Consider the following 23,540-nt stretch of genomic DNA (forward strand, 5'->3'; position numbering starts at 1 on the left):
AAGCGTAGCTGGCCAGTGCGATAAGTGTTCTGAACTTATTTCTATTTTCTTAGGAGCATGGGTCAGCTGATTTCTGCATTTATTTATTGAAAAATAATTTAAGATGTCTGGGAAAGTTACTGTTAGCTTCCTTGGTAGTAATGTCGCACTGATCCAAAAGAAAAATCCCCAATGCTGGTCCCACAATTACACCCCCCCCCCCCCCCCCAAAAAAGTGAATATAGCCTTCTCTTTGGAAGAAAAGGAGAAGCATTTTGACAACAAATTATATTATACTTTCAACTCTATTCCACTGCATCGTACACACATTACACAGAGAAGATGGACAAAAAACACGTCAAAAGCCCAGCTTACGATGTGGCTCCACCATCATCATTGCCTCCTTCTCTGACATAACAAGCTGGCAGAACTGGTCCCCAACATTGGCCAGGATATATTTGGAAGTTTCCAGATCGATCCCCTCTGCAGGGGAGGAGGAAGGAATCCATAGGCTCATGGCATCAGGGTCACTCTGTTGTGGGTTCAAGAAACCCTCGACTCGTAGAATACCTTTCCGGGTAAATATTAGCCTGCAGAAAACAGAATGGAGCAACTGAGAAGCTGCTTAGCCACCTTTAATTAACTTATAATGCCATCTGTGTCAGAACATAAACACAGAAAGAGGAAAAAAGGCTTGAGCTAGAGTGCTATACTCCACAGCCAGTACAATTATTATGCAAATCCAAATAACACAGAGAATAAGGTACACGAAAGCAATGGCTACAAAACCCACTAGAATGAATCCCCAGGTCCCAGTAAGCGCTGGTGGGAAATTCCACATACAGGAAATGCCTACAGCTTGGTAAGTCACATTTCTCTATACTATTAATAGAAAGAGATAACAAAATTCAATTTATTTGGGCTGCTGCATGATGCTGCTTGTAAAATTGTGCATGGTTCTCACTCTACTTTAACTCAGGAGAAAGTTATTTCCCAACTTTTGGGAAACCAGTATTTTCAGTCCTGGCTAGGGCCACTAGCACTTGGCAACTGTTCTAGCAGTTCACATTACAAGACATACAAAAATCCTTATCATATCTACTATTCTTGCCACTGCTCTCCACAAAGACGAGTCACAACTGCTTTATCAGTAGCTGTTGACCCTCCTAGTCTTTGTATGGTAAAGGATATAACAACATAAGTTACAGAACCCTGAACATCTCCTGCCAATACTAAAGGTAACTCCATTTTCAGGCAAAAACAATCTTGTCTTTAATCTCAATGCTAGATTAATTTTTAACAAGTTCAGGAAGAGAAGCAGCTATAATCCTTACTGGATAGGTGGCACATACTAAAAATTCAGTTCATCCTTTATATGCCAGAAAGTGAACGAACATCTTTTTGGGTGCTATTCTAGCACTTGCTAGAATAGGCAGTTAAGGAAGATGAAGAGAAGCGTGACAAGTCAAAGAACGGTAAGATGGGTACACGACAGAGAAAAAACACAGGTAGTGTTCTACTCCTAAAAATCAGTTCTGTACTCAATAAAACCTAGTCAAACATTATCCTCATGCTGGCAATGTTTAGTTACTTGTTAACCAAATTAATTTTTTTTTTCCTCTGTTCTGAACTCCTTATGAAAGAGGAAGAGAACAGTTATTACATACAAACTGCTACCCAACAGTAAAATTCTACCCAATAAAGCAAATTCAATCCCCTGAGGCTGGACCTGGAGGCTCACTTAGTATCATATAGCTGTATCTTCCAACAGCAGCTCTTCCCGCCCCAGTGAGGGAATTCCAGTCAGGTGACGCAGGGAAATGCAAGACACTCAAAATCTTCATTATTGTACCCCAAGCATATTAAATAAGTAAAACATATTACTTTGTGCTTGGACATGGTCCAAGCTCTGCACATAGACTATATATGAAGGAAGGAAGAATTTGAGCACCTCCGGAAATGGAAGAAGCGACACGCCACAGTTGAGTCATCCTGCTCTTGCTCCTTAAATTTGCGGTACCGCTCCAGACGGCACTCCCGGCACTTGTGCAGATGTGGAGCTACATTGATGCAAGAGCCATCCTGGAGAAAAGGCTCACCTGACTGCTTCAGCTTCCTCACCTTACTCATATCTTTCAGCACAGATTGGCCAACTGAGTGAGGCAAAGTAGAAGTAAAAATCCATTAGTTAACCGCAACAGCAAACCCACGTAAAACCAGTACGACTGTTCAAGTCTGCAGCATACCACACTCTTGTCCTGACAAATATCTGCTTAAACGTTTCTCAAACTGAACACGTTAATTCACATACAAGGCTAAAGCTTAATGCTTCTTGTAAATATCCTGTGTGCTGCCTACTGAGCATAAATGAGGTTTACACCTGTGGTTAGAGGAGATATCCCAGTATCCCACATCCTTGTGCTTCCAAGACACCCTGCATTCAAGTCATCACCTTTTAGGGGAGCTGTGCGAGGCCGGCCCTTTGGGGCTTGCTTCCCTTTTCCTTTCCCCAGCAGCAATTCAGCATTGCGCTCTGCATTGGGGCCTAACTTTGCCATCAAGTGGTCTGGGATTCCCTTCATACAAGCCTTGGCCTGCAACTGGTCTTCAGAGTCACTCAAATCTGACAGGTCACTATTGGTACTGGAGTCCGAGTCCTGTTTGGATGTCAAGCTCCGCTCATCTAGAGAGAACCTTTTCACAGCTTCAAAAGGGGCTTTGTTCTCCTGTGGAAACTCTGCCTGTGAAGAGAAAAAGCCAGGTGGATGCCTTCCAAACACATTAGAAAAAGTTTTCAGAAGAGGATTGTCCTGCTGGCCAGGCCCAACAGCTGGTTTTTCTTCTGTTGGGCTGGAGGAGAGCGTGGGCATCTCAATAGGCTGTGTCAGGTTGCTGGTCGGTGAGCTGGAACGGCCATTCCCTACAGTGGAAGGGCTCTGAACACCAGCAGCAACTGTTGAACCAGGAGTACTGGAGATCATCTTTGAGGAGTCAGTTGTTATAAACAAGGTTTTCTTCTTAGCTAGAGAAGAGTCTGTAGAGGTGAGTGATTCCGGCCAGCCAGAAGTGGCCTTATGACCCACAGGTGTAGAGGGAGTAGAAACCCCTGTCTGAGATGAAGATGCAAAGCCACTGAAAGGACTAAGTTCTGCTTTCTCAGCAAATGCCAGGAAAGGGTTTGAGGGTTCCTCTCTTGATAGCTTTGGGGGCTGTAAAAATAGGTTTTCATGACTATCTGGGGGGCGAGTATTCAACAGACTTCGTGAAAAGGCTGGAGTGAGGGTAGGCATAGATTCCACAGGCAGCTTCCGCTCCACAGAACTGCCAGACTGGGCTCCTGGTTTAGTGTCCGCTGAAAGCATTTTACCTTTACAGATCCCAGCACCCACACTCTCTGTACACTGCTTGAATGAGTCCCGACTAGAGGCATCTTCATTCAAGCTCTCCGAAATGACTGTGAAGTAGTTACTGGAAGGTAGATTTTGGGACATGCATTGAAAAAACAAGTTCTTGGACAGGTCAGAATCTTTCTGAGCCTCTTGTCCAGTACTACAGCCAAAAGGAAATCCAGAAGGCTTGCTTTCTGGAGTCACCACTCCATTTGATTGGCTCCTTCCACCCCCAAATACCAAGGACTGGGAAGCACTTGGGAGAGAGACTCCAAATCCAGAAGAAGCCAAAAGTGAATTTCGGGAACTCTGAAACAAAATTAAAAAGCATTAGCCTATTAAAGGATTCTTGTTTGATTCAGCAATACTTTGGTTCATCTAACTGTACAATTAGCATTCTACTTATCCACCTGTAATAGAAACTTCCAGCAGAATTATTTACAATGAAGAAAGTTCTTTAAAGATTCTGCTAGACTAATTTTTCCTACCTAGAAGCTAATGAAACTAATGAGCTAACAGTGTCTGTTACATACTGAAGACACACGGAGGAAATGAACACTTAATGTCTTATCAGGCTTCAGAACAAAAGTGAGACGCAAGATAAGGTGAACTAATCCACGGAAAAGCAAGTTATTTAAACTGCTGATTGTTTCAATGCAAATCAGCAAGAAGAGAACCTTAATTGAAACTGCCTTGCAATAATCTCCCGCCTTTCACCCTCCCCCAAGATCATCCTGACAAGCTTCTCCTACTTAACCAGCACTCTTGAAATAATTAACTCAGTTTGCAAAGTTAATTAAACAAAGAAAGCCCTCTAGCAATTAGTGAACAAACCGTTCTTGGTCACAGCAAGCCACGTCTGCTGACAGGCAGGTGGATGCCTGTGAAGTGGTGCCTTCAAGGGAATTACTCAATAGAGGTTAAGCACAAAGGGCTTAATTTTGATGATCTTCAAATACTGGGAAGTTTTCTAACTTGCAGATTTCTACTAGACCCATAACTGTGATACGGAATATTCACTTACTCTCTTCTCAATTTATACTTATTCGGATTTTCCAATTCTAACAGTCCTACTGTAACTGATTATATTCTGCGACAAACTCATCAGTTCTACTCCTTTTCTTTGAGTTTCAACTTAGAAACCTTCTCATGAGGAATACTCATGATTAATACACTTTTATTCCAAGGCCATGTTAAATAAAACCACAGCCTCTGCGCAACACATCTTACTGGTCGTTAGTGTCACTGCACACCTACTACACTGCAAATTAATGTTTAGCTTGTTCCACGTTATCAACCTCCAGCTGTAATAACTTTAATAACATATTAATGTCCCCCATGACAGTTCTTCCAGATATTAGAATTTCAGATATTTTTTTTTCAGAGCCAAAGTAATTTTCACAAACTGCGTTCTAACAGTTTTAAAAAGCATATGAATATGAATGCGAACCAAGCTTATTAAGTAATCTCAAGGACCAAATCGCTCTATGATAAAGTGGACAGCCTGAAGCAACAACACATGTGAACTATCTACAACACTTACTAATTTATGTAAGGTTCCCTCCCTGATGGAAAATACAGTTTGAAATGGACTAGGGGTCTACCTGCAAATTCTGAAGCCAGATTATTAATAATGATTTAAAACAAGTGATTTGGGGTTGGGGAGAGGGAGGGAAGGAGATGTGGTACCAAAACTTCCCAGCACAATTAGAAGTTATTCCTTAATGCCACTGACGGTAGATACAATTTTGGCTGTTCACCTACACAATTTGTAGCTGCTACCAACTCTGAACTTTTTTCTTCCCCTCCTTTTTTTTTTTTTTTTTTTTTGGCAGGGGTGGGGTGGAAGAGAGAGCAGGTTATATTGTTATACAACAATTTCATTACGTAACACTCCTGTCTCCTACAACTCCATTTCTCCTTTACACCCTACCATCTAGGAATCTTTATCCCAGGGTAAACATCTTGCCTTTCCCCACCCCGTTCCATTAGCTAATACAGAAGACACAGATAAAAGTAATCCATTTAACCTCCTGGCAATCACCTTGGACTCTCTAATGTATCTCCCATTTTCTTCACTTTTTTATACAGTAGACTACAGGTTTCTTAATTTTTGCTCTACTTATTGAGGTGGGGTTTTGTTTTTATAAGCCTTCATTTGATTACCTAAAAAGTCTTCTATTTTGTTTTTAACAGGGTTTCCCTTCTACTCTTCCACTTTTCCCCTTGCAAACAAAGAAACAACTAAAAGGTCTTCGAGCTGCTTCCAGACTGAGCTCTTTATTAAAATTTATTCTAAAAAGGTACCCATCTTAAATGTTTTAATTATTTCCTTGTATTCAGCCCTAGATAATATATGATGCAACTGGCTCATTTTTCTACTACGGAGATATCATAGCTGTAAAAGACAAGCTAGGCATCTATAAAAGGTCTTTTAAATGAAGCCTTATTGTTTTTCTGGTTTTGAGGCTTTTTTTTTTTAAAGTAACTTAAATGTTCAACTCAGTGCACACTCATGCGTATTTGTTTATATACAGGCAAGAGATATTAAGTAGGTTATCTTCCACACGACACAACAAAATTAATGATATTAAGTGCAGTGCTTAAAGCGACTTTAAGGCTGCATTTCTCAGATTAAGGCTGAATACAGATAAGAGTGCTAAAAAGTTGTCTCTTACAACTCCTCCACCAAATATCTTCCTTTGCTTTTGAGGTCTTTCTTAGACAATAGAAAGGTTTCCTTTGGGAGGGATTCATCAGAGAAAAAGTAGTTTTCTCAATTCCATGGGCACACTTTATAACAGGAATATGTTGCAGAACATCCGTTGCAAATATGTATGTCTTGAATATGCTGGATCATGAGCTACTCACCTCTCCCTGGGCTTGTGATCGGCCTGTTTTCAGTTTCTCCTGTCCCGTAACAGCCGGCAAACTGGTATCAGAGATTCTCACAGTTGTCGGTGTCAAAGCAGTTGTAGTAACTGCAGTTGCAGAAGTCACTGCGCCTTGGCCAACCTGTTCCAGTGATTTTCCTGCCTCTTTACATCCAGATCCCACTAGTAACGTTTGCCCAGCCACAGAGGGAAATGGAGTGAAGGGCAATGGTGTGTCACCACCAACTGGCTCATCTTGGACTACTAGTGTTCGGCCATTCTCTTTGGTGTAAGTGGCAAAACGAATATTGCGATTAATCTGAGGAATGAATGAAGGCAACTGTTTGGCCCTTGGATCCAGTCCTGTTTCGCTATTGGAGCCTCCTTTCCAAGGACCTCTGCTTGCCTCACCTCCATCGCTACCATTGCTATCCACCTCACCCCTCTCCTTTAGCTTCTTTGTTGCAGGATCACACCCAGAATCTGAAGCGTTTTTCCTCCTCCGTCCATCCTTTCCCTCCAGACTTTCTTTCTTCTTTTTCCCTTTAGATGATTTAGCTGCTTTTAGGCCCCCTCCCTATAATAAACAAAACCATGCAATCACTAAACAGAACAATCAGGAATACCTGTTCAAATAACATTCTCCTGTTAGAACGAAGAATATATTACACTGCTCTTAAGCTTAGGAACAGTTCTTTTAACCACAAATTGAGACATCGAAGGAAAGATAGTATGTGAACACAGAACACAAGCATAAGTGCAGTCTTGTCTTTTTTGTACTAGGGTAGGATCGTCACAATAAGACCTTCAGCTGAGCTACTTTGCTGTAGCACATACCACATCATGGCAGATTCTGGGAAACATGCAGCATGGCCATACTCCAACACAGTTCTTGCTAATGTGTGAAAACTATTTGCACACTAATTTTTGCTACAAGTCTAATTCCCACAGTTCTTCTGAAGGGCACACTTTCTGTTCACTACCCAAAGCCTGCAATATTTAACTACAGAAGATAGCTTGCCCTTTACAGAAGGTAAAAACACAGGTTCAAATGTTATCATGGAACCTCTCAGCTGAAGCAAAGAAATGCCACAAGCATAAAAGCCTGCTTCAGAGAAGCCAGATAGTAATTTTTAGAAATGCCTAAAAAGGTCTGTGAAGGAGCAGAGTGATCCCGTTAGAAAAAGGCAGTGAGCACAGAGACATTCTTTATCAGAGCACTACCTTTTAAAATGGAGCACAACCACCATGTTTATTGAACCCCCCGCCCCAAGATCCATGCTGAACTTAGAAAAACAGGCCTGAACAAAAAGAAAACAGATTGTTTAAAGAAAGCTATGACCATCTCTCGAAGTGGTAAAGAAAATTTTCCTCTTCCAATTACATAATCAAAAGCCCACAGTGAACACAGCATCAGTTTTCAGTTGTTTCCATGTTTTAGATGTTTTATATCTAAATCTTTATGAAGTTTCATACTATATATACAAGACCTGAATTCTTGTAGTACCTCGCTTGGAGAAGTGTTATCCATCACCACATGAATCAGTCGAGGATCCACCGACTTTATTTCACCACTCTGATTTTTATGCAGATTGATATTGAGGAGGTAGGAGGAAGAAGAGAGGAGGTTAGTTTTTAATTCAGAGTATATAGTATCAACACAAGAGACCTTAAACACAGGGTTACTCTGCAGCCCCTCTCCCATTTGCCTTTTCTTTCTGTCCTGCTTCTTTAGTAATATTACAGCCTTCCAGTTTACCTTTTATCCTTTTGCTCCTCCTCTATTTCAGAAACTTTCATATTTGATTCCTACCGCTGTTTCCTTGTGCATTTGTTCTACTGAGCATCTCTAGAGGCATTCATTGCATTAAATACAGCTCTTAAATTTGCTTTAGTACTGTTCTAGCCTTCTGCACATTCACTCTGTTAGATGTAGAAGTGATATGCTTCCTTCCAGTAGTCTATTCCTGCTAACTATCCTCATCAGCGTCTCCCCAACAGGAGCAACGAATACCCAATCTCTGCCACTGTCCTTGGAGGTTACCTTTTTATTTCACAGTAGATACACAGAGTTGGGTGCTTCCTGGCATGCATCTGCTGAAAGCACATACTCCAGAATTTCAATGCCTCTCCAAAGTACTATACTTATTTACCATACATAATATACTTTTTTCCTGTGCACCAGCAATAGATCTAGTAGTCAAGAGCGCAGGATTACTGCGTGTGTACACAGGACTTACTGGGCACGTTCAGTGCATTCATTCTGCACATGGAAAAGGCTACAGGGGCAGGGGCCATGGGACGGGACCCAAAAAAACTGAGAAGAATGCTGCTGCTACAGTAATTTACACACAGCACCACAGACCTGTTCCTAGTTGCTCCTGAAAAAAAGGAAGCCTGTAGGAGCAGGCTGCTGGTAAGACTGAACTACCTGTCAGACGCATAGAGGCATATAATACAAACCAGAAAACTCTAGCAGGGCACAGATTTTCTGTGCTGTTTACAACACTTACTAGGTTTACAGATAGGAACAGGGCAAAAATAAACAGCCTAAGCTAAAATACATCAATCAGTTATGTTTAGACTAAGACTTCATCTTCTAGGCTACACTTGTTTCAAACCACTTGTACAGCCTGTCAGACAGAAGCTGAGAGAAGGCATAGGAAGACCACAGCATAACAGACCCAGAAGGCAGCTTTCTGTACATCAGCACGCTCCCCCATCCAGAAAGCCCGTTCCAATATTTTTTCATATAGCACTTATTTCCCAAGAAATTCTTATAGCTTCTTTTATAGAAGTGGGCTGTGTATCATCATTTATTGTGGGAAGTCATCATAACAGAAAAAAAAAAAATTCTGCAAATTGCAACATGGATAATTACTCATCTTTTAAAGCAAAAAAACAAAGAACCATAAGTACAAGTTTTGGTGAAGCTGTCATTCTCCACAAGATATTGAGGAATAGTATTTTAGGAACACTAAAGCAGTGCTTCATATTTTTACCTCAGTCACAGACACCTCCATAAGACGAGTTATTGGGTCTTGATGGCTCACAACACCAGAGAGCCAGCTATTTTCATCCTCTGGTTGGTAAACCTTAACTCTTTGGCCCTGGACACTGTAAGGACCTGGAAAAGAAGGACTTTGAGTACATTTACCAAACAGGCTTTGTGTCATACTAATTAAGAGTCATACAATAAAGAGTTCTGTGCAGATAATTAGGGCTTGAAGTGTCATCTTTCAGCTGGAAAGAAATTAAAACGCTAGGGCTTCTGCTGCAAATCCTGCATAAGCCACGCATTCTATTGTAAAAAGTCAGTAAGCCCTCATTGCTGTAACTCAAAACTATTGTAAAGACAAAATTAATGCAGTTTACAAGTTAAAAAAAAATGCAAAAGATCAAAATAAACTCAGTAAAATCAAGCTAGATGGGGGCTCCTTGCTAACGAACCTCTTTTGCTTTCTAACCTACAGGTCAGTAATTACTAAGCATCAATCCAGTGGACAGTCAGCATTCTGGCTCAGTCCAGATGCATCAAATCCCAGTATAAACTGCATGTAGTTCAGAATAGAAACCTATATCTGTAACTGTGGAAAATGTAATAGAATTGCACGAATATCCAACATCTCTAAACCAACCAGTCTTAGTTCTTTGACACGGGTAACAGATCATCTACAGATAGGTTTCCTCCGACCCTGCCCTCACTCTCCGCATCAGCATGCGGAGCTTTCCTCCTGCCCTAAGTCCAGACGACAAAAACTTCGTTAGTATTAGATCATCAAAATCCACATGATCCAACAGCCTGTGTCTGATACAACCAGAATGAGGCTTCAGAAGAAGGCTCCAAACTGGACAATTCTGAAGCTACTTGCTCTTGTAAGAAGTATTGTCCTCATAGCATTTTTAGCAACAAACATTTTATTTAACGAAAAGGCACCAAATCCCCATTAAGAATTACATCGTCCTTCAAATATAATAGTGGCCTACATCTAGGGTGGCCACCTGGCCCATGAACCCAAACTCTGGGTAGAAAATCGTTTTAGCACTTGAACTAGAATCTGACAACAAAAGCTGCAATCAGGATTAACCCTAATACACAACCCACAAACAGTTAAGGTATTAACTCTAGGCTGAGCAGCCATGGCCACACCATATTTTCAACTTAAACAATTCATGTATTAATTATCAAAATGCCAAAATTTGAATTTGACATAACAAAAGAAATTTTTTAAAGATCAACAACTACAGTGTAACTTCACTTCTAATTTCCAGAATTATAGAACAGATCCATAGAATAGGATCAAAACTTTAAAAATTCAAAACTAGAAGTTAAAATAAGGGAAGTTGTAAATACATGGACATTATCAAGAATACGTCGTCCTGCTTTAACTACATCTTCAGTGGTCATTCCCAGTAGGTATTTCTGGTTGTATCTCAGCAACTGCTTACCTGTATCCGTGACAAAATAATGCTTCTTTGTAAAGAACTTGCAAAACAATACAGAAAATTGACCTTCCAAATCAAACATTAACAGACACTATACTATTCTCCTTCACAAATCCCAGCATAGTCTAACTGTTCCACCACAAAGCAGCTCTGAGAGAGAAAAACACAGTCTCACCTCTACTAAATATCTCCTGAAGCTTCTGGTCACTGATCAATGCATTGACAGATTCTCTTAGTGACGGCTGTTCCTGCAGAATCTGATTTTGACTCTCTGTTCCCATCTGCCAACAACAAACAGTTTTAACATAAAAGTATAGTCTTTTAAGGTAATAGAATCATTAGTTTTTAAGAGAGAGCTCTTCTTGGACTGCTCTCAGAGACTGACAAACCAAAAAAAAGTAAAACTAAGAAAAACATTGCTGAACATGCCAGGAGGAACAAAAGGACTAGCTATGCAAAAGCTGTTGCAAAACTTCCATTGCAAGTACCAGCTACACGATGCTTGACAGCTAGCTCTCCAACTGACCAATATAGAGAAGAACTAGGACTTTTCGAATGCAGATGGAGGTTAGTGTAAGCACCTGGAAAAGCAGGGGGATAAAATGCAAATACATGACAGGGTGGTGAAAGGAGGAAGACAAGAATATGGAAGTGGAACAGTAAAAGAAAAATTAATCTGACAATCACAGCACAAAGTTAAATTTGCACTTTAACTGAACACAGTTCAAATACCTGAAACAAACGTAATCCACTGGCATCAGACAGGAAACGTAAATGTCTGTCCAGAAGAAACTCCACTGGGACCACAGAGCCTAAACCCAGCTTATCTACTAGAGGAGTGAAGGTCTGTGATGAACAACAAAAAACAAAGGTTATAAAAATGACTGAGCACACATACAGGCCAGCAATGGTTGTTTTCACGTGCTAATTAAATATCACAAAGAATAAAAAGTTTCGTTTCTCAACTTGCACCACCCACTGCGTGAGTTTTAATGCAAATTATTACTCATTAGGTCTAAGCCAACAGTTCTTGCAAGTGTGGCATGTAACAAGAAGGAATTACAGAAAATTGGCTCCACTTATTCCATTAGAACTTAAAGCAGAACTGAAAACACTTTTTGTGGTATTTGTTTTTTCATAGGTAAGCACCTTCTGATGCTCAGGTTAAAAAAAAAGCTTTGGTTAATGGTTGAAACTATGCTACATATTTCAGGTATAGCCTCCTGAAAGGAGCATTTTTATTCCCATACAGAAGTCAGGTGTAAGTAATTTATAGGCCTATTAATAAAGGGGGGCATTTTTTACTACTGTTTTGTGCAAAACTGAAGTTCATAACAGGTGTACTATTGTTATTCAAGCTGCAGGACAAGCCACTAAAAATACCTAGCAGAATCAGAATGACAACCTTATAACGTAACTTGCTGATGGCAGAGGAAGTTGCCAACCATTGGAGCCTTTGAAACGTATTATCTGGCTCACGCTCACACTTACATGATTGTAACACACAAGTATTCACGACATTTTTCCCTTAACAGCTCTCATCAAGTTCGTTCACACTCCATACTCCCGTACACAACAGTATGAATATAATAGTTTTACATAAACTGAGAAAATAAATAAGTGACCAGGACTATAAGAAAGAAACAATGAAGGATGAATACACATTCGTAAGTGATATATCCCAAAAAAAACCCCAAAACCCAACACCAACACCCCCCCAAAAAAATACCATTCACTTTGTAATGCTAAGTAGTTGGCTTCTCAGAATTGTCCACATTGCACATATGTACTCTGGTGCTTTGGCTAACTCCAGTCGATATTCCCAGGCAGTTATTTGCGTAGGCCTCTAGTACTTAGTGAAAGCTTGAGTGCTCATGTATGGAACATACATGGTATGGAGCACATGGTATGGAAACATTTTTTCAGCAAGTCTACAGATATATTTTGAGTAATAGTGGAAATACTCTGGAATCTTAGCAGACCCATATTTGCTTCTAACAATCTTCTAACAGGTTCTGACACAACTCATTACATAATCAGTGTGTGGACTATGGTAGCACCCCCAAATCACTCCGATATCAAGATACTTGGGAATCATCTGAAAGAAACTGATCCTGCATAAGCACAGTTTCCCAGATGAAATTAAACTGGAGTTCACTCTTGGAGACAAGTTGGAAACACATTGAAAGGAAAACTCCACCTATGGAAAAACCCACTATATACAGAAGCTCTGCTGTACAGGCCTGGTTTTCTTCTGCCTTAAGACAACTGCAATAAAGAAACCCTCAGAGACAGATGCAGTGCCGAACTTTTTGCTTTGAGCCCAAGTGTCAATTTAAAACACTAAATTCAAATTCTACCAAGGCACAAAGTCCTTGACTGGAAAAAACATTCCAATGTGCCTATGCACAAAATGTAGTATTAAAAAGCAGAGAGTAGGATCCCAAGCAGTCCAAGGACTGCAGGAAGAGAAAAGAAACAAAAGAAGGGCAAAATAATAAAAATTAGACAGCATGAAAATGAGGGTAGGATTCTCGCATATAATGCAGAAGCCACTAAGAGAAGAAAGAAGGATGCAAGGCATGCTCTTCACTATATACTACTCATCAACATGTTTGCAGAATGCATATACTCAGATATGCCAGCTAAAACATATTGGCTTTGGTCTCAAGTGTCATGACATGTAACTGCCATGTAAACAGCAATATGGATAACCACTTCAAGAAACAGGAGAAAATTTTGCACGTCACGTTAGTTAATGCTGAAAACAACACTGAAATAAAATTTTATTTTAGATTAGGAGTGGTCAACTTATGACTTATAGGTCAGGCACAGCCCACAATCTATTCTCTTCCCCAAAGTGCCTTCAGGAATACCTGTTAAAATGATGTAGCAACCTTTACCATACAGAGCCCTAGAGAGTCCATAATAAGACCAAAAGGCTTATTCGCACAATTCAGAAAAGCCTAACACACTCAAAGTTCTAAAATAGGGAAAAGTAATCTTTTCAGATATGTATCACATTTCTTCAGAGACCCACTGGTAAACAACATCTCATTTCTGTGAGCTTTCAGTTTCCAGGGCAGGAACTGGAAGCATACTGCCTCTCCTACGCCTTTCCAAAGGCACTATAATTCCCAGTTAACTGCTCTCCTATTTACCATTTTAAAAAAATCCATCCCCAAGCAATTTTTGGTACCTGCATAATGACGCCCTGTACGATATCCAAGCCTTGTGTTTCACAGCAGAGTTGATGCAGACCTCTGAGGATATGAGAGTTTTGGCCAAATACTCACCAGTGCAGGCCACTGTGCCAGCGAGACTCGAGTCCCCTGAAGCATCACTGGATCATTTCGAGGTGCCCAAACCAACGATCCTTCCAGCAACAACACTATAACTTCTTCAGCATGGACTTTCACCCAGGCATGTTGCTTCCAGTTACAGCCATCGAATTCCACAAAGATCTGCCAAAAATAAAAATTCAGAAGGTATTTCAGCTCTTTTCAGACACTGAATAGAAAAACAATAGATTCCTACAATCGCTATGGATAAGGAGACAGCAGCTTTAGTCAGAAAAATCAGGTTAAGTATTGTAATAACAACACTGAGAACATCACATCTACGTAGCTATCAAACATTACAAAGGAAACGGGACTCTCATTCACAGCAATTACTAAACCTATGAAAAATGATTTAATCCCAAACACACACCACTGGCTCCAAATGCTGCATTTCCCCATACAAAATTAAAGATGTGAAAACTGTTCATCCCAAAATACAACTGATGATCCAATGCAAGTCTCTTACACATTGGGATTTTTTTAGAGAATTTAGACACTCTTACTTGGCACTTCAGCAGACGGCCTGTATCAGTATGGTTAACTGACATTCACAGAATTAAATCCTTCAGCCAGGAAAGTTTGTGTTTGTGAAATCCACTCTAAATCAGAAGGTTTGTGTTGCCTTGTACCTTATTAAACTCCCTGAACCACATGTAAATATTTTGGATGGCATGAGATTATCCAGAAAGATCTACTCACTAGATTTTTCATTACCTTGTTTACAAGTGTGACAATATAAACCACACTACAATTCTAAATCACTGTTCTGAGATATCATCCTCTTTTTTCTACCACAAAGGACAAATGTTAAAGCCATATGAAATTACATGACAAGAATGCTAAGAACAGGAACGTGGGCTACAAGTCTCATTCCACATCCTAACAACTAGGGCTATTAAACGTTAAAGCACAGTCACATTCCAATCTTTCATCTACAGAACTTACATACTGCACAAATATAATCAAATATGTCAGATGAACAGCAAGAAATTCTTAATCAGTTAAGAAACACCTTAAGCTAGACAGTCAAAACAGAGTTTTGTAATAACTACAAGATCATTGAGGGTAACAGAGCACTAACCGGAGACAGCCAGCTCTCTGCTTTACCAGTAATCCTTATTAAAAGGGGTATCAGAGACCACTCATACACTCCTCTTCCCCACTCCTCCCCCCAGACTCAAAAGCTCAAACTCCAAGAGGAGAGGGAGAGAATATGAAGCAACTCTCCTGATGAATTCTTGAACTCCGTAACTGCTTAAGCTGCCCTGCTGAGAAAGATGACTGGACCTTTCAAGATATGCTTCCTTCAATTCAACAAATTTCAGTAATATAGTGGAAATTGGACTGAACACCTTTTTGGTTTTAGTGGGCCTGTACCCTTCTTAATATTATATTTGTGCTACTTTGGCAGTTGAATGTGACATGACGAGAGGACTAGCACATAAGAATAACAAAATGGAATTATTTGTTTATGTGGACAATATTAGTGAGGTCGTCATCTTGTTTCAATTCTCTTATCGTAAAGGTTATATGAAAAAAGGTTGTCAAAAAGAACTATTAGAATAATGCTGACTTTGGAATACATGCCTTTTTGCAAGATATTTAAGAATTTGATGAAAAGAAGGGGAGATTTTATAAGTAACTACACAGACAGGACCTCTCACTAGCACGTCCCCTTAAACTAGCTGGCAAGGATCACTAAAGCCAGACAAATTCAAACAAGCAATAAAGTGCAGTTTACCACTCTGTCCCAAATATATAAGGATACCTATTAGATTTATTTTTAATTTATTACTTCACACAAGACTTAAACAAGTCAATTTACCTTGTGACACACGTGAAGTGAGACTACAAGAAAGTTTCTTCCAGTCTTAACCTATAAGACACCTCACATTTCTATGAACCATTATAAACTGATGAAGTGGAACAGCTGTACTTCTAGCTGCAAATTTAACATGTTACTCCCTGGTTCAAAAAAAAAAAAAACAAAGAAAAGGGAAAAAGAAAAATACTACAAGAAATGGCCTGTGATGAACTTGAAGATGGGTGTTCCACGTTTGTTTAAGAGGCTCACTAAATATTCTGACAGATACTGCATACCCATCATATACAAAGCAGTAGCAATGCCATCCGTAACGTCCTAGCCGATGTTACAGCAGGACCCCTCTCGATCATCTACCAAAGGTCTTGGGAGTCTGGAGAGGTCCCCACTGACTGAAAGCTAGACAACGTTATTCCAATTTACAACACGGGCATGAGGGAAGACCAAGGGAACTACTGACCTGTTAGTCTAACCTCACTATCTGGAAAAATTACAAAAATCACACAGGGTGCTACTGAAAGACATTTAAAGGACAACGCAATCATCAGGCACAGTCAACGTGGGTTCACAAAGGAAAAGTCCTCTTTAATTTAATCTCCTTCTACGACCAGATCACCCACCTAGTGAATGAAGGGAAGGCCGTGGATGTAGTTTTTCTGGATTTTAGGAAGGCTTTAGATAACGTCCCTCACAGCATCCTTCTGGACAAGTTGTCCAACTGGGAGATAAGTGGGTTCATGGTGCGCTGGGTGAAGAACTGGCTGGACAGCAGGGCTCAAAGGGTTGTAGTGAATGGGGCTACATCTGGCTGGCAACTGGTCACCAGCGGAGTTTCTCAGGGCTCAATCCTAGGGCCAGTGCTGTTCAGTATTTTTATCAATTATCTGGATGCAGGAGTTGAATGCATCATTAGCAAGTTGCTGATGATACCAAACTGGCAGGTGCTGCTGACTCTCTCAAGGGACGAGAGGCCTTGCAGAGGGACCTAGATAGATTGGAGCACTGGGCAATCATCAATGGCATGAAATGTAACAAGAACAAATGCTGGATTCTGCCCCTGGGAAGGAGTAATGCCTCACACAAGTATACAGTAGGAGAGGGGTGGCTGGAGGGCAGCCCTGCAGAATGGGATCCGGGGGTGCTGGTCGGCAGCAGGCTCAACAGGAGCCAGCAGCGTGCCCTGGCAGCCAAGAGGGCAAACCGCATCCTGGGGGGCATCAAACACAGCACAACCAGCCGGTCAAGAGCGGGGATTATCCCGCTGTATTTAGTGTTGGCGCGGCCTCACCTCGAGTACTGTGTGCGGTTCTGGGCCCTACCATCTGAGAAGGATGTGAAGGTCCTCGAATGCATCCAAGGGAGGGCAACAAAGCTGGTGAAGGGCTGGAAGGCATGTCCTGTGAGGAGCAGCTGAGGACTCTGGGTTTGTCTAGTTTGGAGAAAAGGAAGCTGAGGGGCAACCTCATCGCTCTCTGCAGCTTCCCAAGAAGGGGACGTTGAGAGGGAGGTGCTGAGCTCTTCTCCCTGGGATCCAGGGACAGGACGCCTGGGAATGGCTCAAACCTGCATCAGGGGATGCTCAGACTTGACATTAGGAAGCATTCCTTTACCAAGAGGGTGGTCAATCACTGGAACAGGCTTCCTAGAGAGGTGGTCGATGCCCCATGCCTGTCAGTGTTTAAGAGCATTTGGACAATGCCCTTAATAACATGCTTTAACTAGGTCCCTTCCAACTGAACTATTCTATTCCATCACTTAACTCAGAAAACAGACCTTATCATTTTCCTTTCTAAAATCCCAGACCAACAAACTGGTTCAAAAGGAGAGAAAAAAACTTACAACATTATCATACTAAGATCATCTTTCTCCCCTGCAAAACAGAGAAGTCATGGAAGTTTTGTTTTACACGCTTTACGTTCAATATTCGATTTTCTTCCATCTTTGTATAATCAGCATAAGCAATAGAGTCCTGCCAAATCTTGACTTACAACCATTAAAAAAAGGTGTTACTAATTCTCAGTTGATACCCAACAGAGCATTTTCCTACACACAGATATGCAGGGCAGCTGTTCCAGGACCATGCAACACCACACATGACATTGTCAGTATTGTCAGTAGTTTCCAACAGATCACACAGCAACAAAAAGGATGAAAGCCTCAATATAAACAGCTATGTTCTCAGTTTCTGTTTCTAGAACGTGGAATAGAAATCACTTTGTGTACTGCGTGTGCAAGAAACAGAAGCTGACGTGCACAGCACACGGAGTGTTTGTGCATATACCACTTGGTATCACTACAGAAAATAACTACAGCATATTCATGAACTGATGCCCAATATGCTTAGATTCTAGGAGAAAAACACTAAGGGAATCCTGAAAGAGATGCCTAACGCAAGGAAAGTAAGGACAGATGAGACAGACTTCAGAGTGAATAAACATATTTCCCTTTGATATTTAAAGAGGCAAACAGAAACATTCTACCTTTGTTGAAAAACCCAGAAGCCTTAAGCAAAGCAGCTGCATTATAACTGAGAATTTCCTGGGTTTTTTCTCATCTTAATTTGAAAATTGTGTAGTTCTGAGTCAAGAGGGAAATGTCTGTACGCTAAAGCCCTGGCTTTTCAGAATAAATTACCTCTAAAATGTATCAATGGCCCTACAATTCATAGGTTCACATCTACCAACCACATCTTCTGTTCACCCTCCTAAGTCTGCTCACAATCAGTTTAGACAAGCCATTGATCAGAAAAGCAGTGGTGCTTTCTTAATACCAATGCTTTTGAACAGTGATATTGATGACAGCAACTAGATATGCAATTAGTGCAGATATGTTTGTATCACAAAAAAAAAATTATGCTGCTTAGACAAAAATGCACCTGCAGGATTTCCCAAGTTCTCCTACAGGGAAAAACACCTTCCCTAAGCAATATTTAATTGCAAACAATAAAGATTTTTATGTTTTGGTGGTTTGGGTTTTTTTTAAATCTACAAACCCAGGTTTTTTTCCAATACAAAAAACCAGAGGGTACATACACACCTGTAATTCCCCCCCCTTTTTTTGCCTGTCCCAATAAAAAGTGACACTAGAAAGCAGAGCCATTGCTCTGCTTTATTCGATAGACACAGACAGACCGAAGCATTTTTTTCCAGAAGACACGTTCTTGTCTAGCTACTACCCTAACATTCAGGCCTTAATACATTACAGAGGACTATGGTCTGGTTCAAGTGGAATTTCCCCTGAAGCTTTCCAACATCAGTTCCACTATAAAAGCAGCAACAATAGGAAGACCATAGTATAGCTAAGACAGATATACTGGTCTTTTTCATCACGTGTCATACAAGCTCTAAACATGATTTAGAATAGAAAAAATACTACAGCTTATTGCATTAGAATTTGCACAAAGGTCTAATGTAGATGCCATCTATGAAAAACATAAAATCTTTACATTTTAGGGTTTTATATATTATAAAAAGCAGAAGATGGCAAAAAATCCAAGTTCAAAAATATCCCTTAAAATGGTCTTAAATTTTACCTAGTTTTGAAAGGAAGGATGGTCCATCAGTTGCTAGAGAGTAGCCAGAGACCCAGGTTCAATTCCCTGCTTCATCAGAGGCTTCCTGCATGACCTTGGTCAAGCCATTTAGTCTCACTGGCTGAGTTTCCCCATCTGTAAATTGGAATAATAGTACTTATGCCCAGAAAGGAGGCACTGGTAGGAATCTGTTGCAGACTACCAAGTAAAACTGGGTAACAAGTTGGTCCATGACCTCTTACTCATGATGTAGAAAGAACTACATTGTCAACATGTGGGAGAGGAAAGAAAGGAAGGTAGATACTGAGATTTCAACTTGGGAGACACATCTGAGATCTTGTGCAGCTAGTACCACCATTAAATGAGATTAAAAAAATTAAACTACAGCAGTTTTCTAATAGCTTTCTAATGCAATCAAAGTATTATTTTGGAATCCATTATGTGGGACAAAGACAACGTACACACCGATGCTTAGAAAACTTTTAGCTTCTGATCCAGTAATCATGCTTCAAACTATTTCTTACAAGCAAAAGCAAAAAAATCTGATCTGAAGTATATATATACACACACTAGGTGTTTTACTGCAGCTTATTCCCAAAGCCAGGAAAAATAGGGGAAAAAAAAAAGGAGAAAAATCCTCCTCTGAAATAATTTGTATCGAGCCAGACAAAAAGTCGATTTCATCATATAACCAAGAAATCACAGTTATTAGACAGAAAAAGTATGCTTAAAGGCTGATACTGATTAAGACACTATATGTTTAGTGAACACACTAAATATATTACTAAAATTAGAAAATATACATAGTTTTTGTATTTCCTTGGCACCTTCCTATGCTTATAACGCATAATGATAATTAAGCAAAACAATCAGAAACGCTTTTGACAGGATCTAGGGCAGAAACAGTATTAAAACAGCAGGAACTAGAGAAATCATAACTCTACTAAAGCCATTACCTTATGGGGTAGCGAACTGCTAATAAATGGCCATAAATATTTATCAGAAGTGTTTCTGTTTTGCAATTGAAGATGAGCATTGGTATCACGTGAGTCAACACTTAAAGTGCACAGTAATCTACAACAGTACTTAACAATTTCTAATAAAGATGAACATGTTTATGAATCAATGGGTTCCAGGTAACAGTAACTTTTTTTTGCAGGAGCTTAACAAAATACCTGCCTTCATGTACTTTAGACTTTTTTAAAAACCTTTCTTTCAACAATTTCAGCAGTTGAGGAGCCAGGTGTAAAAAAGGACAAGAAATGAATCTGATTACTAGCCTCAGTGCAGTTCTGGCCAAAACAGAGAGGAGAGCATGAAAATTAAAACAAAACTACAAAAATGACAGGTCTATCTCAAATCTGATTTGATAAAATTATTATTTTGTTGACTAATCAAACTTTTATTTTTTACTTCTGTAAAATATTAGTGTCACGCCGTACTAAATACATACAAGAGTACGAGTTAAACACACAAAAACCATGAACCTGATGGATCTCAAACACTGAAAAGGAGTATTTCATGTGAGCTTCAACAGACCTTGGTATTTGATCCAACGTCACTTCGTTTTGATGCACTGATGACCCAGAAACACAGTAACAATGACAAAGCTAGCACCTTATTTAAAAAGTTCCAAAGGGAACACCAAGGACAACAGCACAGCCCTACCTCACGTTTTTGGGTAGGCTGATGGCATCACAAAACACACGTTTAGCACTGCCAGTCAGAAATTAGTAGCCTCCTTCTTTGTTTTAAGATGTTGGACATGCGGTCAGAACAAAGCATTGCATCCTCAGAAGTAACGCATTTGGAGTATTCAACAGATGCGAGCGATTCACTTTGTTTTTTAAATGAACAGCTTTCTTTGTGAAATACAGTTTTTATAATCTTCAGTTGCATGTAACACAAATAACAATTTTGCCTCAGTTTACTATTGAAGCTTTCAAAAAAAATATGAAAAAGCTTTGTTAATCCATTGCTACAAAGAAAGAGCAGGAACTTCCCCATATAAGAATTACTTTAAAACATTCACTGGTAGATACAGATTAGATACTTAAAGGCCCTGTCATTCTCCACTTGCAGAAAGATTACCAGGTCTTCCAAGTAGAGAAATATAGGTCTCACACCTTGAAGCTAGGCTCTGGAACACTTTGGTACAGCATTTCACACCAGGAAAAGATAGCCTATGTGCTGAGCACAAAAAACAACTATTCTCTGATAAAATGGAAGCATTTGATTGAGGGTCTTCACAGGGATCTGTTCCAGTTCCAAAAATGAAAGCGTTTGAGAACAAGTCACTGAACGTTGTAGCTGAGACCAGGATTGCAAAGTTCAGCAGAAAGATCACATGCTGAAGAGCTCTGCAAGCACACTTGAAGACACAACCACAAAAATAAGCACAAGGTGCTAAACAAAGGCAGAAACTACCAGTGACAGGACAGGGATCAGTTTTATAGGAGGAAAAAAAAAAAAGTGAGCAGATTATAATGGATTGTAAGGTGGTATACGTTCAGCTATCTCATGCTGTTTCAAAAAAGGACAGACACGTACCTGAACAGGTTTATAGTGCACAACACACCTGAAGTGACTGTCTCTCTACTCAGCCTCAGTAAGTCCTCTGCTAAAATATTTATGACCAGTTTGGGTCAGAAGAGGAGACAGTGAAGAAAGCAAACAAGAACAATCAAAGGTCTAGAAAATGCAAACTTCGGAGTGGTTAAATTAGGCTGCTTTATTGAGAAAAAAGAAGACTGAAAGGGGAATTAATAACATGTTCTTCGTGAAAGGCCTGCCAAAAAGAGAATAAATAATCCTATTTGATCTGTCCACTATAGAGATGACACAATATTGCGATTAAGATTCAACTAGAAACACTTGGGTAAGAAAATTTTCTTGAATGACAGATTACAAGAACAGAAGCAATGAAGAGACTATGAGGGGACACTGTAAAGACCTCTATATGGTGGAGACTGAAAAAAAGAGAAACATGTCAGGAATGGCACTGGCAGAATTAACGATGGTTTGATGCAACAGGATGGAATGACAAAAAAGAGATGGGGGGAACCTGTCATTATTATTCAAAGGTGATCACTCATATGAATAAGTAAAAAGTGACAGAACACCATATGACACAGAGAATCAAATCAACGTTGGACACCTTTCTGGAACACTCTTTATACAATAAGTTGTTGGGGCCAATACAAAAAGAATTAGTTGTACAGCCACTTCAAACAACTACTGAATCAAAATAGCTTCCTAGAATTTAAATCTCTCTTGGCTGGCATTATGATTATTACATTTAAAGTCTAAACAATGGTCTGACACCACAGTACTGTATGGCAAACTCCACAGTAAAATTTAGATCTTTAAGTACCCAAATACAGTGTATCTGAAAAATATGAGTTTGTTTGTTCATTTGACACTACAAGGATGATAAGTTTCCCTTTCTGTTTGTTTGTTTTTCGAGGTTTTGTTTGTTTGTTTTTACTTTAGTTTAACAAAGGAGGAAAAAGAAATTTTGAGATTAATAAGTAACAGAATTATAGGGGGAATTAGGAGCAACTGCAAAACAAGAATGCCATAGTTAAATTCTGTAGTTATCCTAAAACCCCAGACAGTTCCAGGCAGGACCTGGTTTAATAAGCTCTCTAAAACAAGGTGGGGGAAGGGAGCCAAAAAAAGCCCACAACATGTATTTCAGCAAAAATAGTAGAGAAAACCACTTCAGAGAAAACTGGTCTTCCACTACCTCCTTACGTGGCTCAAAAAGGTATGTATTTAGACAAGTTGGGTTAAGTAGGTAGGAAAGAAAGAATGACAAAGTGCCGAAACAAACAGAATCCACCACAGCGCTCCGTCAGTATCCCGTTTGTTTCAGTATTATAGCATTTCCAGCTTGAGCATCACTACCAACCCTAACGCTGGCCACATATACGGAGGAAAATGTCAAGTACTGTGAATATCACAGCTCAGCATCAGTGCTGGAAACTACACATAAACCACAAAATGCAAGGGAAGAAGCCTTATCTTCGGAAGGACCCTACCCCATTCCGTACCAATGTCAGTTCACAGTCATTTTAGAGCACACTGGAACTGTCACATTCCTGTCGTAACAAACGTGAGCAACACTCAGAGCCCTGTACAATCAGCCCTGTCGGT

General features: G+C 40.0%; 1 protein-coding gene across 5 annotated transcripts in view; it reads right to left on the reverse strand.

Annotated features, from left to right (window-relative positions):
* Positions 1-23,540, reverse strand: part of KDM3B (lysine demethylase 3B) — a 69,599-nt gene that overhangs the window by 33,706 nt on the left and 12,353 nt on the right. For 4 of the 5 annotated variants that reach the window (XR_015703988.1, XR_015703989.1, XM_087754243.1 and 1 more), the window contains exons 2-10: positions 13,984-14,151; positions 11,420-11,533; positions 10,863-10,968; positions 9,244-9,368; positions 7,749-7,817; positions 6,240-6,818; positions 2,432-3,677; positions 1,931-2,132; positions 355-569 (exon numbers count right to left, since the gene is read on the reverse strand). Coding sequence is in view for 3 of the 5 variants with exons in the window: in XM_087754243.1 (XP_087610369.1) it covers positions 355-569; positions 1,931-2,132; positions 2,432-3,677; positions 6,240-6,818; positions 7,749-7,817; positions 9,244-9,368; positions 10,863-10,968; positions 11,420-11,533; positions 13,984-14,151 (2,824 nt within the window). In the remaining 2 variants the exon portion in view is untranslated. Of the gene's footprint in view, positions 1-354; positions 570-1,930; positions 2,133-2,431; positions 3,678-6,239; positions 6,819-7,748; positions 7,818-9,243; positions 9,369-10,862; positions 10,969-11,419; positions 11,534-13,983; positions 14,152-19,382; positions 19,518-23,540 lie in introns of all 5 variants that reach the window. The other variant, XM_087754245.1, reaches the window with a different exon arrangement.

The sequence above is a fragment of the Nipponia nippon genome, unplaced genomic scaffold (assembly GCF_047370975.1).
Source record: "Nipponia nippon isolate SJK-2023a ecotype South Korea unplaced genomic scaffold, ASM4737097v1 scaffold_17, whole genome shotgun sequence".
Taxonomy (NCBI): Eukaryota; Metazoa; Chordata; class Aves; order Pelecaniformes; family Threskiornithidae; genus Nipponia; species Nipponia nippon.